Source organism: Acanthochromis polyacanthus, chromosome 3 (genome assembly GCF_021347895.1).
Source record: "Acanthochromis polyacanthus isolate Apoly-LR-REF ecotype Palm Island chromosome 3, KAUST_Apoly_ChrSc, whole genome shotgun sequence".
NCBI lineage: Eukaryota > Metazoa > Chordata > Actinopteri > Pomacentridae > Acanthochromis > Acanthochromis polyacanthus.
In genome coordinates this window covers 18919593-18936169 of record NC_067115.1, presented here as the reverse complement: position 1 = coordinate 18936169, position 16577 = coordinate 18919593, and the positions used below count along the sequence as shown (strand labels likewise).

General features: G+C 40.0%; 2 protein-coding genes across 2 annotated transcripts; both read right to left on the bottom strand.

Moving 5' to 3' along the window:
• Positions 1-17: 17 nt before the first annotated feature.
• polg2 (polymerase (DNA directed), gamma 2, accessory subunit) lies at positions 18-5488 on the bottom strand. Its single transcript, XM_022213063.2, has 8 exons — positions 4703-5488; positions 3287-3392; positions 2484-2589; positions 1810-1995; positions 1204-1341; positions 1031-1111; positions 725-825; positions 18-588 (listed from the first exon to the last, which is right to left on the bottom strand). Exons 1-8 carry the CDS (start codon positions 5172-5174, stop codon positions 426-428), a joined length of 1353 nt encoding a protein of 450 aa, XP_022068755.1. The 5' UTR covers positions 5175-5488; the 3' UTR covers positions 18-425.
• Positions 5489-6632: 1144 nt separating this feature from the next.
• LOC110964360 (probable ATP-dependent RNA helicase DDX5) lies at positions 6633-15452 on the bottom strand. Its single transcript, XM_022213064.2, has 13 exons — positions 15262-15452; positions 13120-13300; positions 12784-12880; positions 12533-12666; positions 11875-11940; positions 11138-11279; positions 10827-10987; positions 10366-10538; positions 10126-10236; positions 9895-9956; positions 9727-9786; positions 8060-8281; positions 6633-7438 (listed from the first exon to the last, which is right to left on the bottom strand). Exons 1-13 carry the CDS (start codon positions 15300-15302, stop codon positions 6981-6983), a joined length of 1908 nt encoding a protein of 635 aa, XP_022068756.1. The 5' UTR covers positions 15303-15452; the 3' UTR covers positions 6633-6980.
• Positions 15453-16577: the final 1125 nt, after the last annotated feature.

Genomic DNA, 16577 nt, shown 5'->3' with positions numbered 1-16577 from the left:
AATGCAGACACGAAAGAGATATTTAGCATATTTTAATAGAAAATGAGACACAAATAAACATTTATTCAAAAACTTTCTTCAGTGTGACTGCCAATGTCTAAACAGATATATTTCCACATCTCTGCACTGAATCTACTAAAAGGAGCCTGTAGGATGACTGAGTCGCGTAAGTTATGCCTGGTAATAACCGTAGAGTACATGCACAGTGAGAGTCTGCACATCTCATTCCAAAACAGCCTTTATGATGAGGTTGACACATACCCAAACACGTAAACATCCACAACCTTGTGTTCAATCAGGGAAGAGTTATTTTGATTAATCTGCACATGGAAATCCCTGACATGCAGTATTTTCCACGTAGAAGGGATACACAATTGAGGCAGCAAGATATTAAATGTCCTTTTTGGTGAAAAATGAAAGTATATTCAAATGTCGGCTGCAGAGATGTATTTGGACAGAAAGTTCCTGATCTCAGAGATGTGCATGGTCTCTTTGATGGTCGTGTCTCTGCTGCGGACCTGAAGAAGGCCGCTCTCCAACGTGTTCTCACTGATCACCATGGAGAAGAGAACTCCCATTTCATCATACCTGCAGCGCATCAACAAAGAAACACATATAACCCAAAGGAAAAGAAATACCACTTATTTTCTCTTGAAGATATTTTTGATGATGTGTTTATGAGCTTGTTCAGAAAGTGCAGCACCAAGACATTGAGAGCATTTACTTGGCATTCAGCTGCTCCATTGATGTTGGCACAGTATTTAGATATCCAGGCCATGCAGAGATCTTAGCTTCCAGGAATTCCTGCAGAAGACCTTCACAAACCTACAGAATATTAAAATATTCATTGATCAATTTTGACAAATGACCATACAGTAAAGACATTTGATTGAATAGTCTACTCCAGTCACTTGAAAAGTCTCAAATCAGTCTCACATCTCTGCTGACTCTATCTTGCAATGTGCATTTACTCAAATGTAATCAAGTCGATTTTAAAAATCTCTCTACTCTAAATACATGTTTCTCTTACCCGTCTCAGCTCCACAGTCGCTCCTCTACCGATGTCTAGAGCCACTTTAACAGGGGCCAAGACTGGATGCAACTTCAGAACCTGAAATCAACAGTGAACTAAAACTCAGACACATAGATCACAGCACAAAAGAGAGACCAGAGAGTGTGATGTGAGCTGCAGAGCACAGTCACCTTTCTGTGCTGCAGCCTCTGTTTGCTGTCTTCTCTCTTCAGCTGCTGGAGGGAGCTGGACAGAAACGCCATCACGCCACGGTCCATGTTCCCGGTCACTGAGACAACATGAGGAACTGACTTTCGTGCGTCACGACTCTGAAACAAATTAAGGAGGGGCAGATAAAACTTCATGTGATTACACCCAAGAAAAACAACAACAGGAGGGAATTGCTGCTTGTAGTCTTGTCATTAGATCTGACAGTTTCAATACACTGAAGATCTTTACATAAAGTGTACTTTAGTCTAACTGTGTGAAAGTCTAAACATAAGTGCACTAAAGCTTCGTTCAACAGGAATTAAATAGGCTTAAGGCCATTTTCACTGCAGACATTTTGACTTGGTGCTTCAGGTGAAACTAACTTTAAAGCTGACTCAGTTTAACTGAAGTGTTTCCATAACCATCCTGGACTTCACCAGAGGTCTGTAACTGCAATGCTTATTGGAAAGCAACCATTATTGACTGAGTGCACCTGTGCAGAGGCAGCTCAACAACTTCAATATGACAGATAGCACCAACAACACATACAAACCCCCCCCCCCACTAAATAGAAGATGGAGACAGACCTGTAGTTTGGAGCGGACTCCCTTGTGTGTGTGCAGCAGCTCGGAGCTTCCTCGACTCCACAGAGTCTCCAGCACCTCCTGTCCCCACGGGAAATTATAGATGATCCTCACACCACGAGATGCTGGCTCTTCAAGCTCCTCCTCCAGGACCTCACTGCTGCTGAAGTCGGACGGTGACAAAGCAAACTAAATAAATGCAGATTAAAAGAAAAGACAGAGCAAAGGGGAAGTCATGAACTGATATGATTTAATATTAATGATGTGCTTCTCAACTATGCAGCCAACATTATCCTCATGGTTCTTTCCATCTCTGTGTTCACCACTGAAAGTCAATGACTGAATTTCAAAATCATCAGCAGGTTTCTGGGAACAAATTTAAAGTTTAGGTGGAGTTACAAAAATATAAGGGAACACATCTTTCAGTAATCACAATAAATACGAAGGACGGTTAAGGTTGCTCACTGATAAACACACTGTGGGGAACATCTCTTATTACATTTATGACATTTTTCTTTCTTGTACATTTTCTTCTTTTTAAGGTAAAGTAAGATACAATACAACTTCTAATTATACAAACAGACTTATGTCAGCTCTGTTTTTCTTGTGTACACCAATTATTCTTATTTTAACATGACTTCTTCAGATTTCTGAGGCATTTCCTCTTGAATACTGACTTTCCTCCACCACTTCAGCCTCTGGCGCGTCCAGTGATCCAGCCACTGAGAAGAGGTGCGAGTTGAGCAGAACCACACCAGAGAAGTTTGGGTGACCTCAGCTGGGCTGAAGGAAAAAAAGAGAGCAAGAGAAGTCAAAATTTTCAGCAAGTTGGAGTTAGAAGATGGTTGGTCAATATGCAGAATGCCTACAAGAAGTTATTTCTGCAGGTGCCCCCGTAGCTCCACAGGTTGAGTAAGCGACCCATTAACAAGGGCTTTGGTCCCCGATGCAGTCCGACCCATTAAAATTTACCGCATGTCTTTCCCCCACTCTTCTCCCTACATTCCCAGTCTCTCTCTCCACTGTGCACTATAATAAAGGCAAAAAAATAACCTAAAAAAAAAAGAAGTTACTTCTGCAAAACGTGCTCCTGAGGCTGAGGGTATACTCACTTTTACAACAGAACATTACAACTGCTGATATTTATGTTGATTAAAATATTGATAATGCAAAATTTCCTTGTGGTGTTTAATGCATCACCTCTAACTGTTTCAAAGAGGATGAGTCCCAATAAAAAAAGAAAACAAGAGTATATAAAATGCAAAGAAAACCAGGTGGTAATAAAGTCCTGAGATAAATCTAATCAGTTAACAAAAGTAAAATGTCTGTGATGGTGGACTTATGTTAACTTACCTAGTATAATACAAATTCCATCTAGAAAATCTGCAGCAATGACAAAGATTTGTGTACATATTATGGTACACAAGTATATGTAGACACATACATTCACACAGATCACAGGCAACAGATGAAGCCTCACCAACCAGAGCCACCAGAAGGCTGCAAACACAGACCCATCTCAGCCAGTCCAAACGGTAGCTTCCTATTCACCAGCTCCATCGAGGGGACAAACTGCTCCAAGGCACCTGAAAACAAACCACAACACATGAGAGCCATCAGGACGTTACTGCGACAAAATGTGTGATGAGAAACTTAAGAGCTGATGCTATTGTAGTTCATTAAATACTGATTTTGTACTCCAACCCTGAACATTTTTATTACACGTTGAGGATATGTTGTGTTTATCCCATAACAAACTTTGAATAGTGCAATACTTGTTTGAAATCAGTTGTTCATATGCTGACAAGTGACAACATCTGAACTAATATATTTTTCTGTTTAGCTGACTTTGAGGACTTCATTGCATTGACATCAGTCTTTCATGTTGAAATCCAAATATTTTCCTTCATGATTTCATTGGCACGGTATCCTAAATTCACTTTGCTAACAGACGAAACAAGCTTATCAGGAAACCAATTCTGTTCTGGGAGTGGAGCTGGAGTCTTTGGTGGAGGTGTCAGAGAGGAAGATGCTGAGGAAATTACTCAGTATTATAAACGTCAACGTCTCTCATCCCCTGCAGTCACACTGGAGTCACATCAGAGCAGCTTCAGGGGACTGAGACCACCGAAATGCAGCACAGAACGCCACAGGAGGTCTTTTCTACAGTCAAACTGTATAAATCCTAACTCTTCACTGCCTTACCTGCAGTGTGTGAGGGAGAAATTTGACAACAAGCACTGCTTCCAGTAGACCACACATAGAAACACTTCCATATTTCACTCTGATGTAATATCAAACCATTCAAACCTGTATGTTCTGAATACTTCATGCATTTGAAAACTCTGTGCAATTACTTTTCTACATAAACAAAAATGTGTGCAATACCAGTATTTTCCTACACATAGAATAATTCTGTACAATATTGTTACTTTTCAATCTGTACAGTATCTAAATTTCTACATCTGTACAACATCAGCATTACTCAGATGTATTTCTATTTTTATTTATAGATTGTTGCACTGTCCTCATTGCTGTTACAACACTGCAGTTTCCTCTCTGTGGGATTATTATTATTTTTTTTATTAAGGACACCTACCAGTGGACAATAATTACTTTCTCAATCATACATACTTAATAAATGTTTAAAAAGGATGTGTAATATTCAATAATAATGTGCAATATTACTTGACTACTTCACTGTCGATTACTTTTAGTTAGGTTACTTACATTTTTAGAAATACATTGATTTTTTTTAATGTCACTGGTAATCAGTTAAGCACTGCATTGACTATCATGCTATTATATTTTTTTCTAAGACATATCAGGCAGAAGAATTTCCTTCAGGATTAATCCTATTCAATATATCACTACTGTGATATGTTATGTGGACTACCTTGAAGTAAGTTTGTTCTCACAGATGGGGACCTCTCCAGGAGCCTGTGCACCTCCTGGATGAGTTGCTCTTTGCTCAGCTCCTGCTGGTCAAGTATTTGTCTTAAAAGTTCAGATTCAACCATCCTCAGCTGCCCTCCTCCATCTGCAGCTCTGTCGCTGCTGCTGCTCAGAGTGTTTACCCCAAACACCTGAGCTCTGGACCGGGTCACAGAGTGCCACCACTGGTCCAGCAGGTTCCTCCTCAGCTCCGTGCCCAGAGGCCCATAGTTGCAGTACATCCCCCGCTGGAACAGCTCCACGTTAGTCTGTCCGGGGGAAACATAGTGTCTGTCCACGCAGAGCTGCAGCAGCGTCCTGACCTGGTCCATGCTCTCAGCGGAGGATGAAGAGCAGCATCTCCTGGTGCAGGGTTTGGTTTTTATTGCGGATAAACGCCTTGGCAGGACGCGTCTAACACAGTTAATTAACATTATGCTGACAGATGTAACATCTTGTAAGCAATAATAAAAGAAGTTAATTGTAAACAGCTTCCACAGTCAATGAAAACATTTTGCTGAGCTCTTATTGATGGCACATTTTAACTAACCTGGCTAACAGCTACAGATACGTAACGAAAATGTTAGCGGCTGTCGGTGCATTTAAGAGTCGCTACAGTTTCTTACTGTCACACAGTTATTGTTCAATTATAACACCTTTGGAAACTTTGAAATCCACTTGAATTAAATAACAGACGTACAAAAGTTGCGTGTGAGCCGTGACCCGGAAGTTAAACGCGTACATCCGGGTTACAAAGCATGTCACGTGGTACAGTCCGTTTTTTTAAACTTACAAATACTTAAACGTATTTTACATTCGGTTACATTCAAATGAGAGCCTTGCATTTACTAATATATTTCTAGTCAACCAGAGCAAAAAACAATGTGTCAGTGAAATCAACTTGATACACTTTTCATTTATACAAAAGTACAATATACTAATATTTCTCAAAATATTGACATCTTTTTAATAATTTTAAAAGTACTGCTAAAATATGCACTACAGTTTAATCTCCGTTGTCTAGTATAAAATACAAGTAAGAAAATACTTTTTTTTTCTTTCTTACACACATGCATATATATATATATATATATATATATATATATGTTTTAATTGTTTCCTGCAAAAAATAATAGATTTTTTCTGAACTCGCAAAGTGAAATTATTGTATTGTAACCAAAATAAAAATAATCATCATCAATAAATAATTGCTTCAAACAGTATAAAAATAAATAAGTAGTTTTTACTTGTAGAATGTTAAGTCTTATTAAAAATTGTACACCAGCATCTCTGAAAATCCTGTGGTCACAATGTAAAACTACAGCCTTTAACACCAGTAATATTTTAGTATGCACATGGAGTTCAGGTTGTGGCCTTAAAGACAGAAGCTCAAAGACATCTAGAAATTGCAGCAGCCATGTTGTGCAGTAACATGAGCTTAGTTTTCATTTCTGTGCTGCATAATTTATTACAAGTTAGCTCAAAATTGTCATGTCGTGCTAAATGTTGCTTCGTTCATTTTCTTTGCTTCAGTTTGCAACTTGAGACATATTGTTGCAGCTGACAAAAGGTTGTGGCTCCAAAAATCTACGGCTTGCAGCCGCCATAGTGTGCAAAAAATCTATGGCTTGCAGCCGCCATAGTGTGCAAAAATATCTGCATTGTTCTGATTTCTGTGCTGCAGTTTTTTGTTTTACAAGTCATCTCACCACTTATTTGCCACAGAAAGTGTTATTTTCTCTGCTTCTTCTGCAACAATTAAGGTTCCTTATATATGATTTAAAAATAAGTAATTCCTGACACCGTTTTAAGGTTCAGATCTACATCAGAACAAAGAGATCTCTCCAACCCCCCCCCCCACACACACACACACACACAAAAAAAACAGCACGTTTCCTCATTGTCTTATTTTTATTTAAAAGGGCCACACGCGCCCTTTTTATATGATCTTCATAACATCACTTTAAACATACCACAAACTGAAAACACTGGATTACCTAGTAAAAATAAATTACTGAGGAATGTAACAAAAAAACAGTCAAGGAAAAAGTGCAGCAATCATGGTTGCACTATAGGAGATGCGTCTCCACTTAATGCACGGGGCTTACTCAACAATTCAAACCCTGCTGTAAGCAAAACAAAGTTAAACAGTACAAAGGATAATAATTTTAATAATAACCATACTGTAAGATTTCAAGACTGAACGAAAATCATGTTGGTTCCATATATTGTGTGTATATCTACTGTGGGAAGGGTGGTGGCATGGGGTAGGGCACCATTGGTGGTGGGGGTGGAGGCTGCTGGGCCTGTGGTGGCGGCGGCTGAGAGTTGAATGGGAATGGCGGGTGGTTCATGCCGTTCTGAGCGGCCCTCTGCATGGCCCCGAACTGAGGGGGGCCCTGGAAGCTTTGGTTACCAAAGGCACCCACCTGGTTTGCTGGAGCACCGAAATTACCCTGTCCGTTGCTGTTGCCATAGTTGTTGTTGCCATAGCTACCACTAGAGTTGCCACTGTTGCCTCCATAGCTGCCTCCATTTTGGGCCTTACTGCCACCAAAGGCACTCTTTGGCCCACTGCCAAACCCTCTATCACTGTCCCTGTCCCTGTAGCTACTACCACCAAAATTACTCCTCCCACCCCCAGAATACCTATCCCGGCGGTCATCCTTGTAGCCACCTCTTCCCCCCCTTCCACGACCTGCATGGAACGAAGACAGGAGAGGAACAAAAAGAGAGAGAGAGGAGAGTTTAGATTGTTTCAACACTGTGGTAGTGACAACAAGAAAGCCTGATACCTTTAATGTCACGTAAACCATGTAAAACTGTGGTTTCCAACCTTAAGATAACTGAACGTTTGCTTCTGGGCAGTTAAAAATTACATTTTTGGCAAAAAGACAATAAGTACAGTAAGTAAGCCCTGATTGAATGTCTTAATACCATAATAATAAATCACTGACTGCAGCCCGACTTTTAAGTCTGCATTGCTCTGACTAGACCTGCCATGACTCTCATAACACATTACATAAAAAACATAGGCACCAAACATGTCAATACACAGATTGGAATAGCTTTGAAAATGACTACACAGACAGAACACTAACCCTCATGTCTGCATTATGAGCAAGTCCAATACAGCTAAAGCCTATTATAGTCACACAAAACTATCAACTTTGCCCACATCAATGGGCCTTGTTCCCACAACTTACTACCATCGCCACAATGAGTAGTTACATTTCTAGTGAGGTGCACATCACGCTATATTCAATGCAGAAGCACAAATCAAGCTTGGATCTTTATGTAAAGAAGCGTGATGCTTTACCTCCTCTGTCCTCTGCCATCTGGATCAGCTTGGGGTTAATGGCCTGGTTGGCCTCGCGGAGCACAGAGATCAGGTCACTGGCTTGTTTCATGTTGTTGGGGGTGAAGAAGGTGTAAGCCGTGCCCGTTTTTTGACTTCGGGCTGTACGTCCAATGCGGTGGATATAATCCTCGGAGGAGTTAGGGTAGTCATAATTGATGACAAATTTGACATCCTCCACATCTGTGAAAGTGTTGCAGTGTGGCAAAACAAAACATGGAGGCCACACAGGATTTTGCACACCACAACAGCCAGATCAAAGGGAAAAGTTAGCAACTGTGACGGCTGGGGGAAAGAAAAGTGGTCGTTACGCTGTGGAGGAAATGCGTTAAAACAACATGAGATTGTGTACACATTTACTCCATGGGAATACTACTGTGGGAAGAGAGAAACGATGCACACTCCAATTGCTTACCATAATCAAAAAGATCCAAAAGACATCAATCTCCCTTTTTTTACCAAGGGAGTACAAATGGATTTAGGTCTTACCAGAAAGGAGTATGCATTCACTAGTCCTTTCCCAATGCAGCGAAATCCCCCACAAATTGTCAAGTGACATCCAGGAGCTTCTACGCAGTTGGGCCACGATATGCACTGGGGCCTCCTCATGTGCCAATATAGGACCATTGAGTGGTACATTTTTGCAGGTCCACGTTTTTCCCAGTACACTCTCAAAAGAAGCTTGATATTAAAGGCCGCACTGCACGTCTTGCCAAGACAAAATAGACCAAGTACTAAATTGAACAGGGGCCCCCTTCAAAAAAAATGACAAAGGCCCAAGCATTGAACCCTGTGGGACCCCAAAGCGAGCACAGAACAATTCCCCCACCCCTTCACCAGTCTCATCAAGGCAAGATCTTCCAAGAAGCCAGTGTTCACTTGAGAAAATGTCTCTCGTTGGCAGGTCTCGACATGACTATAAAACGCAGGCGAGGGAGGAACTTTGGTTTGAGCTGTCTCACTCTTTCTCCTCTCACTAGATGTTCCCACTACCCCCTAAAACACATGTGCCAGGTCTCATCAATTTTCAGAGACAAAAGATTTCAAACTGCTCTCTCCATTTCAAGAAATCCAGCACTTTGACGGGAAAAGAAAACAACTGAAAGCTTAGACAAGCTCACACCCATGCTATGTGATACAAGCTCCGAAAGGTAACAATTGTTCCAAATCTCAAACAAGTGACTTGCAATACAGCGCTCTCTAACACAACAGCATGCAAGGCAAAAGTCACAGCATCAAGCATATCTTTTTTTTTTTTACGTTTGAGTTGGAAACAGCTGGATGGCGTTTGTCAGGTGAAATCCATGGACAGAGAACAGATGTGTGTGTATTTCAACAACATATCAGAGACAAAGGCTTAGCCACACAGCCTTTTGAAGATCACTGGCACACAAGAGCTTTCACCTCTCTAGGCCCACTGGGTGGCAAGCCAGTAGAGCACTTCCAATATGTCATCCTTCTCCCTCTCGAGGCCTGGGACTGTCATGCCTAGCGCCTGCCACAAAGACTCCACCTTAAGGTGAGAAAAACTCAGAAAATGCATAGAAAAGTTAAAGAAAGCAAAACCACTTTCTTTAAAATAAGTGTAACACTGATAATAAAGTGATGTGACTCAATGACATACTGACCTAAGCCCCGGGAGGCCACATCTGTTGCAATGAGAATTGGAGCTTTACCATATCTGAACTCTGAAACAAAAGGGACAATTTTAACAAAAGTACAGCGTTTTTAGAAAATCCAAGTTCATATCCATCATTTTACCCTAACTGCTAACAATGCAGCATTTTAAATCTCACCATTAAGGACCCAGTCCCTCTCCTGCTGGCTCTTGTCTCCATGGATTCCCATTGCTGGCCACCTGTGACAGACACATTGAGAATTACACACTGCCAGCTTCAACAAACTTCTACAACTTTCTAACAGAAGAGCAAGAGATAGCAATGAGAACATTTTGTTAATTTCACATAGACATAGTGTAACCTTCACAGCTAGAAAAAAAGAATAAAAATAGGGATAGGGGTTCTTACCCATCCCTTCTCATCCTCCTGGTGAGCTCATCACAACGTCTTTTGGTCTCCACAAAGATAATGGTCTTGTTCTCCTTTTCACTCATGATCTCCTCCAGCAAACGGATCAGTCTGATAGGAGAACAGACAGAGGGTTTTTGAACTGCATGACTATTCAAATACAGTTTTAAGTACAGAGGATAGCAGGAAACTTTATGTCTACAAAATCTTTAAAACTGAAAAAAAAAATCATGTGCTTACTTGTCTTCCTTTTCCATGTCATTACAAACATCCACTATCTGCAGGATGTTGTGGTTGGCACTGAGCTGCAGTGCACCAATGTTGATCTGGACATAGTCCTTCAGGAAGTCCTCAGCCAGCTGACGTACCTCCTTGGGCCAGGTGGCGCTCCACATCAGGGTCTGACGGTCTGGCTGGTAAAGACAACAAGGAGAATGTTAACACTATTTTGAAGCTCCTAAGTTAATATAAAGCTTTCATTTAATAAAAAAAAAAAAATCTGATTACACACCCCTCAAATATCTAAAATTACTATTACTATCATGCTACCTGAGTCATTATTTTGTTAAGGTGTTAGGAAAAATTGTTCTCATTAACCAAACTGCTAGGTGGTAGTCATGTTTGGGATGTTCTAACTTACTGAGAATGCCTCAATAATGACGACAACTGCCTGCAAAATGAAAGCAAATCATGTAACTTACCCGAATTTGTTCCACTATCTTGCGGATCTGAGGTTCAAATCCCATGTCCAGCATGCGGTCAGCTTCATCCAGCACCAGGTAAGTGCAACGACGCAAATTTGTCTTGCCACATTCCAGAAAATCAATGAGACGGCCTGGCGTAGCGATGCAAATCTCCACCCCTTCAACAAAAACAGCAAAACATAACATTACATATTCACACATAAAAAGAAAGACCTCATCACAAAACTAACACCTAAAGCAAAAGAAAAAAAAAAAGGTTGAATGAATGGAAGAATATTTACATTTACACAGTAACAAAGTAAGCATACCCCTCTCAAGGTCCCTGATTTGAGGTCCTTTGGGTGCACCACCATAGATGCAGGTACTCTTGAGACGGGAGGCCCGGCCGTACTCAGCAGCCACTTGTTGCACCTGCTGGGCCAGCTCACGGGTTGGTGCCAGCACCAAGCACTAAGGAAATATTTTTAAAAAAATGTACCCACATATATTTGTCTTTTGCTTCCTTCACAACAAATTATTAGGACAAGTTACCAGAACGCAAGTATAGCACACTGTAATCATGCCATGGCATGTTTCTGTAATTAGACACAATCAAACAGTCCACTAGAAGAAATATAAGCCTACTGATACCATAACATCATGGTGATTCTTCATCATAATGGTCAAATAAGATTCTAAAAATATGGTTTTAGTTTTAGGCAAAAATCTTCTTGCAGTTTAGTGAAATATCAAAAATGCGCAGAATTCAAATCCAAAAGTTTGCATCTTCACTGGTTTCCAATTAGTTCGGCACAATATATCCAAACCCAGCAAAGAATATATATTTAGTTGTATTAAGAATAATACATAAGCCTGTATGATATGAAGACAGGACATCATGTCAGCTTCTCTTTAATATTTTGTGATAAGTTTCAAAATATTTTCACTCTTTGATAACAGTGTAAAATATTTCATCAACAAAAGTGTAGATATCAGTGCTACTGTTATTTTCATCCTACAACAAACGAGTCACACACTACAACAGCATAATTTAAAGTGCACTTACAATCGGTCCATCTCCATGCTCCAAGAACGGCTGATGTTGGATGTGCACAATTGCAGGCAGAAGGTACTAATACATAAGGGAAAGTAAAGTTAATATGACTGATAACGCACAAATTTCCATTTGTTTTTCCAAACAGGAGGAGTTGCCTGCAATTTACTTCCACAATATCAGCAGGGTGCATTTCTAACATCAGCTACGAGTGCTAACAATGCTTCTAGTTCCAACTTTTGTCGTAGTACATTTTTAATGGAAAAAATATTGGACAATCTTAAGTCAATCACTCTGGGCAACAGTGTAATGAAAGTCAACTGCCAAGTCCACCTAGTGGGTGGTACAGTGAGGTTACTGCAACAGTGAAACTAGTGTAACAGATTTTTAAAAAAAAAACACTACACAATATTATATATTTTTTTTTTAAATTCACCTACACCCACCTAAGAGCAAAACAGATTGATGTGATGGCTATAATGCTAACATCCACAGTAGGCACCTGCTTTCTTTCCTTATGTAGGGAGTTTCTGCTAAACTAAGAGTATTGGTACAGTAACTAAGGTCTAAATAGGTTACAGAGTACTTTCTAAGGGCTCAGTCTGCATTTGCAAAACCGGGTAGGACTCTTTTTTTTTTTTTAAATTGAGCTGGAAAACACTTGACTTACTGCAAGAGTTTTGCCAGAACCAGTTTGAGCGATGCCAACCATGTCTTTGCCACTCAGGGCAACAGGCCACCCCTGAGACTGGATTGGAGTTGGTTCAGTCCAGTTCTGTTTGACAATAACATCCATCACGTAGCCTGAGGAAAGACGACACACTAGTTAAATTGCTGAAGTACGCTAAAATATTTAGCATGCTGGAGCAGACAGGCAGAGAACTACACTAAATTATTAGGCCGGCATGAATTTTGACTCACTTGGAAATGCAGCTTCATGGAATTTTACAATGGGTTTAGGGCAGTCTCTGCCTTTAACAGTCACTTCTTTGCTTCTTCGGTACTGTTCAACCTCTTGCTGGAATTTGAAACGGAAATAAAAAGATGAAAACTGTGAACACACATGCAGACAAGTCTGCATGAAATAGCAGTACTAGCTATTCACTGTGCGAGTTAAGAATGTTTGCTTTAATCATTACATCTTTATAGGTCCTTTTTGTTATCATTTAGATTAAATCTGTGTCAATGTGAGGATAAAAGGAGATAAATCCTATTATAATTTTTAAAAAAGAAAAAAAATCTACAAATGGGTCTTACAATTGGTCTGCGGGTGGCATCTGGGTGTTCCTGGTAGAAGTTCTTTTGAAACTTGGGAAGCTCATCAAGGTTCCAGTGCTTCTTTCGCAGCCTCTCACCAGGGTTGCCAAATTTTCCTGGAGGAGGTCCACCCCTGTTGCCTCCACCACCACCTCCAAAACGAGGGGGCCCGCCACCATACCTTAAATAGAAGACAGACAGGAACAGACATAGACATTGCACTAATTAAAAGGGAGAAATTTTCATATAAAAAAGGTCAACAAAATAATCAGCAGGTTCATATTAGTTGAATGGCTTGAGGAGAATATCTCATTGTGATTTTTGTGTTTGCACATACTGCAAATGGATGTGATTTTTAAAAATGTTTTTAAAAAGAGGACACCAGAAATTTGTCAAACTCTTGAGACACTTAAAGGAGACACTCTGGGTCATATATGCTGAGGGTGTATATCCTAAATTGCAGCCTTGATGAACAGCTAATTGCATTTTTTCAAATTGTGATTTGAAATCAATTATTGCTTGGCCATATTAAAGAACATAGAATCATCCCACCCTGGTCATGGTGATAAGTGAAAGGTTTAGTATTTTTGTAACTTGACAAAGTATGAGAGTAGTTTTCAAATATCTTCACCACTGTTTAAAGATTTTCACTTTTCTTTAGTTAAAGTGTCTCTTACTAACATACACCCTATAAATTTATTTTTTTCATACAGCATCTGTATGGTGATGCATCACATTTCCAAAAGTGCAATGAAGAAAGGCAAATCAGTTCAAACAAATCAAGCATCGACGTATTTGCTGCTTGGCAAAAACGAAAACTTTCACCGTTCTCATTTGCCATGAAAACTAGACAAGAAGTTCACTCCCCTTTAATAACTCCTAAAATAGAATGAGCTGTGTTTTTTAGCGAGTGTAATGAGTTTGTTTACATGCACACTCCTCATGTGCACAGCAAACTGACCAATGAACAGGAAGATCTAGTTGCAAAAAAAAAAAAAGAAAAGTTGTTTGATCAGCATCATTTAGTTCTGCATTTAGAGTGTAAATCCAGATCGGAATGTCATCCAAAGCAAAAAACTATCCTGGATGCCTTAGTAAGTGTTACACCATATGAGAAAGACACCAAACTATTTTCTTAAGCTTTTTCAAAATTATTTTTATTTTTTGTCATCCACTCCCTCATCACTCTGGAATAATGTATTTTTTTCTAAATACTTATTCAAGTTTTCTGGTGAAAATTCCTGTACTTTGGCCTTTCTAAGACCAAACTATCACAATGTAATTTTATCCAATATCATGGGGCTATACAGCAACACACATATAAATAATATTTTTAAAAAATGAAGCTAGAAAATTGTAAACGGTTTCTGAGGACATTTGTCACAAAAGACAGAGTTTAGCTCACATCCCAGAGGAACAAGTGGGTGGTCTAAATATCTGCGTTGCAAACACTGAACACATCTAGGCTTTTCCAAAACAAATCCCACTATTAAGTTTCCAACACAATGATAGTTCATTCAAACCCATCGCTGCTGACACCGAGTCAATTTTCACTTTACAGTGCCTGATTACTGGCGTGCAAACACAAAACCGGTGCGGTAACGCAGCAAAACTGAACTGTCAGACAGCTGAAATGAGTTCGAGGCGCCTGAGCGGCTTGAGAGGCGATAAAACGGGAACGTTACGGAGCTCAGTGTTGAGAGCCAAACTGGAGACACTACTGATGGAAAACCAGTCGTTAAAAATAAATTGGGCCTCTCCGACACAAACCTTCGTGTCGGACATGAATCCGCAAGAAGAGACACCACTGCGTCACATTTCGAGATAACTAGCATGCTGCTACGAAAACCGCTCAGACAGCGACACAGAGCCGCCGTTAGCTGCCATTTTACTTCCAGTCAGCAGATAAATGAAGAACATGACAAATACGTCAACGCAGGACCGCTCACCAGATCAAAATCTATGGTCACATCTCAGCGCACTCATGTAACGTAATAACAACACGGCGTTATACGCTGCGAAACAACCGTGCTGACTATTGTTTTGAGAAAAGAGCCGTGACAGCTCTGCAGCTAGCAGCTAAATGCTAACGCTGCTGCTCCTGACGAACGTTCAGAAAGCCGGAGCCGACACTCGACTTACCCTCTATCTCTGCCACGGTCTCTGTCTGAAAATCCAGGCATTGCGTAGCAGAGTCCTGTAGAAAAGGGGACTTAGCGAAAATAACTTCAGTCGGCCAACAAAACAGTAGATTAACCAAGAGCTGAAATCGACACCGGTTAACTGAAAATAAAATGCCGGCAGACAAAAGTCTGTCTGGAGTGACGGAAATGAGGTCAGACGAGGCGGATAACATTATATCACTGCGCGCACTCCACTGCCTTCATATGTGGCACTATTTTATGTCCACATTTAGTGCTGTTAATTTGTTCAGTTGTGTTGCATTTTACACACAGGTGTTTGCTTCTTTTTGTCAAACTCAGTTGATACTCTTTATTAGTGACAGTAAAAAAAATAGGCTTTTCAGTAAATACATGTAGTTGTTTGTTTGTTTGTTTGTTTGTTCGCATTATTGTTTCTCTCACCCTTTCTTGTATTCAAAGAATAATATATTTCTAACTTCTGAGAAATATCTGAAAAACATACAGAAACACGGCACATTTAAATGTTCATTCTCAGTATTTAATACTTATTTTTTGTGTAAATCCAGATATTTTGTTGTAAAATCACGTAGAAAGCACCAAAGTCTTTTTGAAATCCTTTAACTGTAGTGGAAACAGTTATCTTCTGCATGATTCTACACACTTGAGAGGAAGAAAATAAGTCAGTGATTTTTGATGTTTGTAACTTCATTGTACAACACTCAGCGATTGTTGGAGCCATTATTTATGTTTATTATGTTTCTTTATTTTTACTATGGACTGGCCATATATTAAGTTTTGTATTGATCTGTAGGGGGAGGTGGGGTGCTGGGTTTTAAAAGCTCCAGGTGATTAGGCCAGGTGTGTCGGATGGAGAGCAAACAGTTTTTGACCATGCCAGAGTGGCAGTGTGGGTTTGTTTATATATCAAAGTTAAAGGAAATGGTTTACTTAAATGGACAATGGTTAAAGGAATAAACGGATTGATATATCCAAAGAAGAATTGTGTAGAGGACATTTTTGTTGGATTTGTTTGCCCGGAGAACGCGTCCAGAAGTAACATCCCATCCGCTCCACAGTGGGCTTTAAACTTGGTTAAAGGCTGCTACAGCGATTACAAACTGAGCTAATCTCTGGCAACTAAAAATTGCCACAGAGTGCAGGAACTTGAAGTATTGCTGTAGTCCCTCCAGTGTGTCCCACTTAATGTTTAGGAGGTGCATGCCATATTTACATCAAAATCACATATAATCTGTGTTTATTCTATCTTTTTGTCTTCAACATTATTTCCAAAGTTGTCTTGGACACAGTTCACAC

What these genes read in the sequence shown, in the direction of transcription:
- LOC110964360 (XM_022213064.2), bottom strand. Translation starts at nt 15,302, where the DNA reads ATGCCTGGATTTTCAGACAGAGACCGTGGCAGAGATAGAGG. An exon ending in GTTCTGGCAAAACTCTTGCA is followed by an intron (nt 11,941 to 12,532) that starts GTAAGTCAAGTG and finishes CTTATGTATTAG; the next exon opens with TACCTTCTGCCTGCAATTGT. An exon ending in GACATGGAAAAGGAAGACAA is followed by an intron (nt 10,237 to 10,365) that starts GTAAGCACATGA and finishes TTCTCCTATCAG; the next exon opens with ACTGATCCGTTTGCTGGAGG.
- polg2 (XM_022213063.2), bottom strand. Translation starts at nt 5,174, where the DNA reads ATGTTAATTAACTGTGTTAGACGCGTCCTGCCAAGGCGTTTATCCGCA. An exon ending in GAGAACAAACTTACTTCAAG is followed by an intron (nt 3,393 to 4,702) that starts GTAGTCCACATA and finishes GTTTGTTTTCAG; the next exon opens with GTGCCTTGGAGCAGTTTGTC. An exon ending in GAGTCCGCTCCAAACTACAG is followed by an intron (nt 1,342 to 1,809) that starts GTCTGTCTCCAT and finishes AATTTGTTTCAG; the next exon opens with AGTCGTGACGCACGAAAGTC.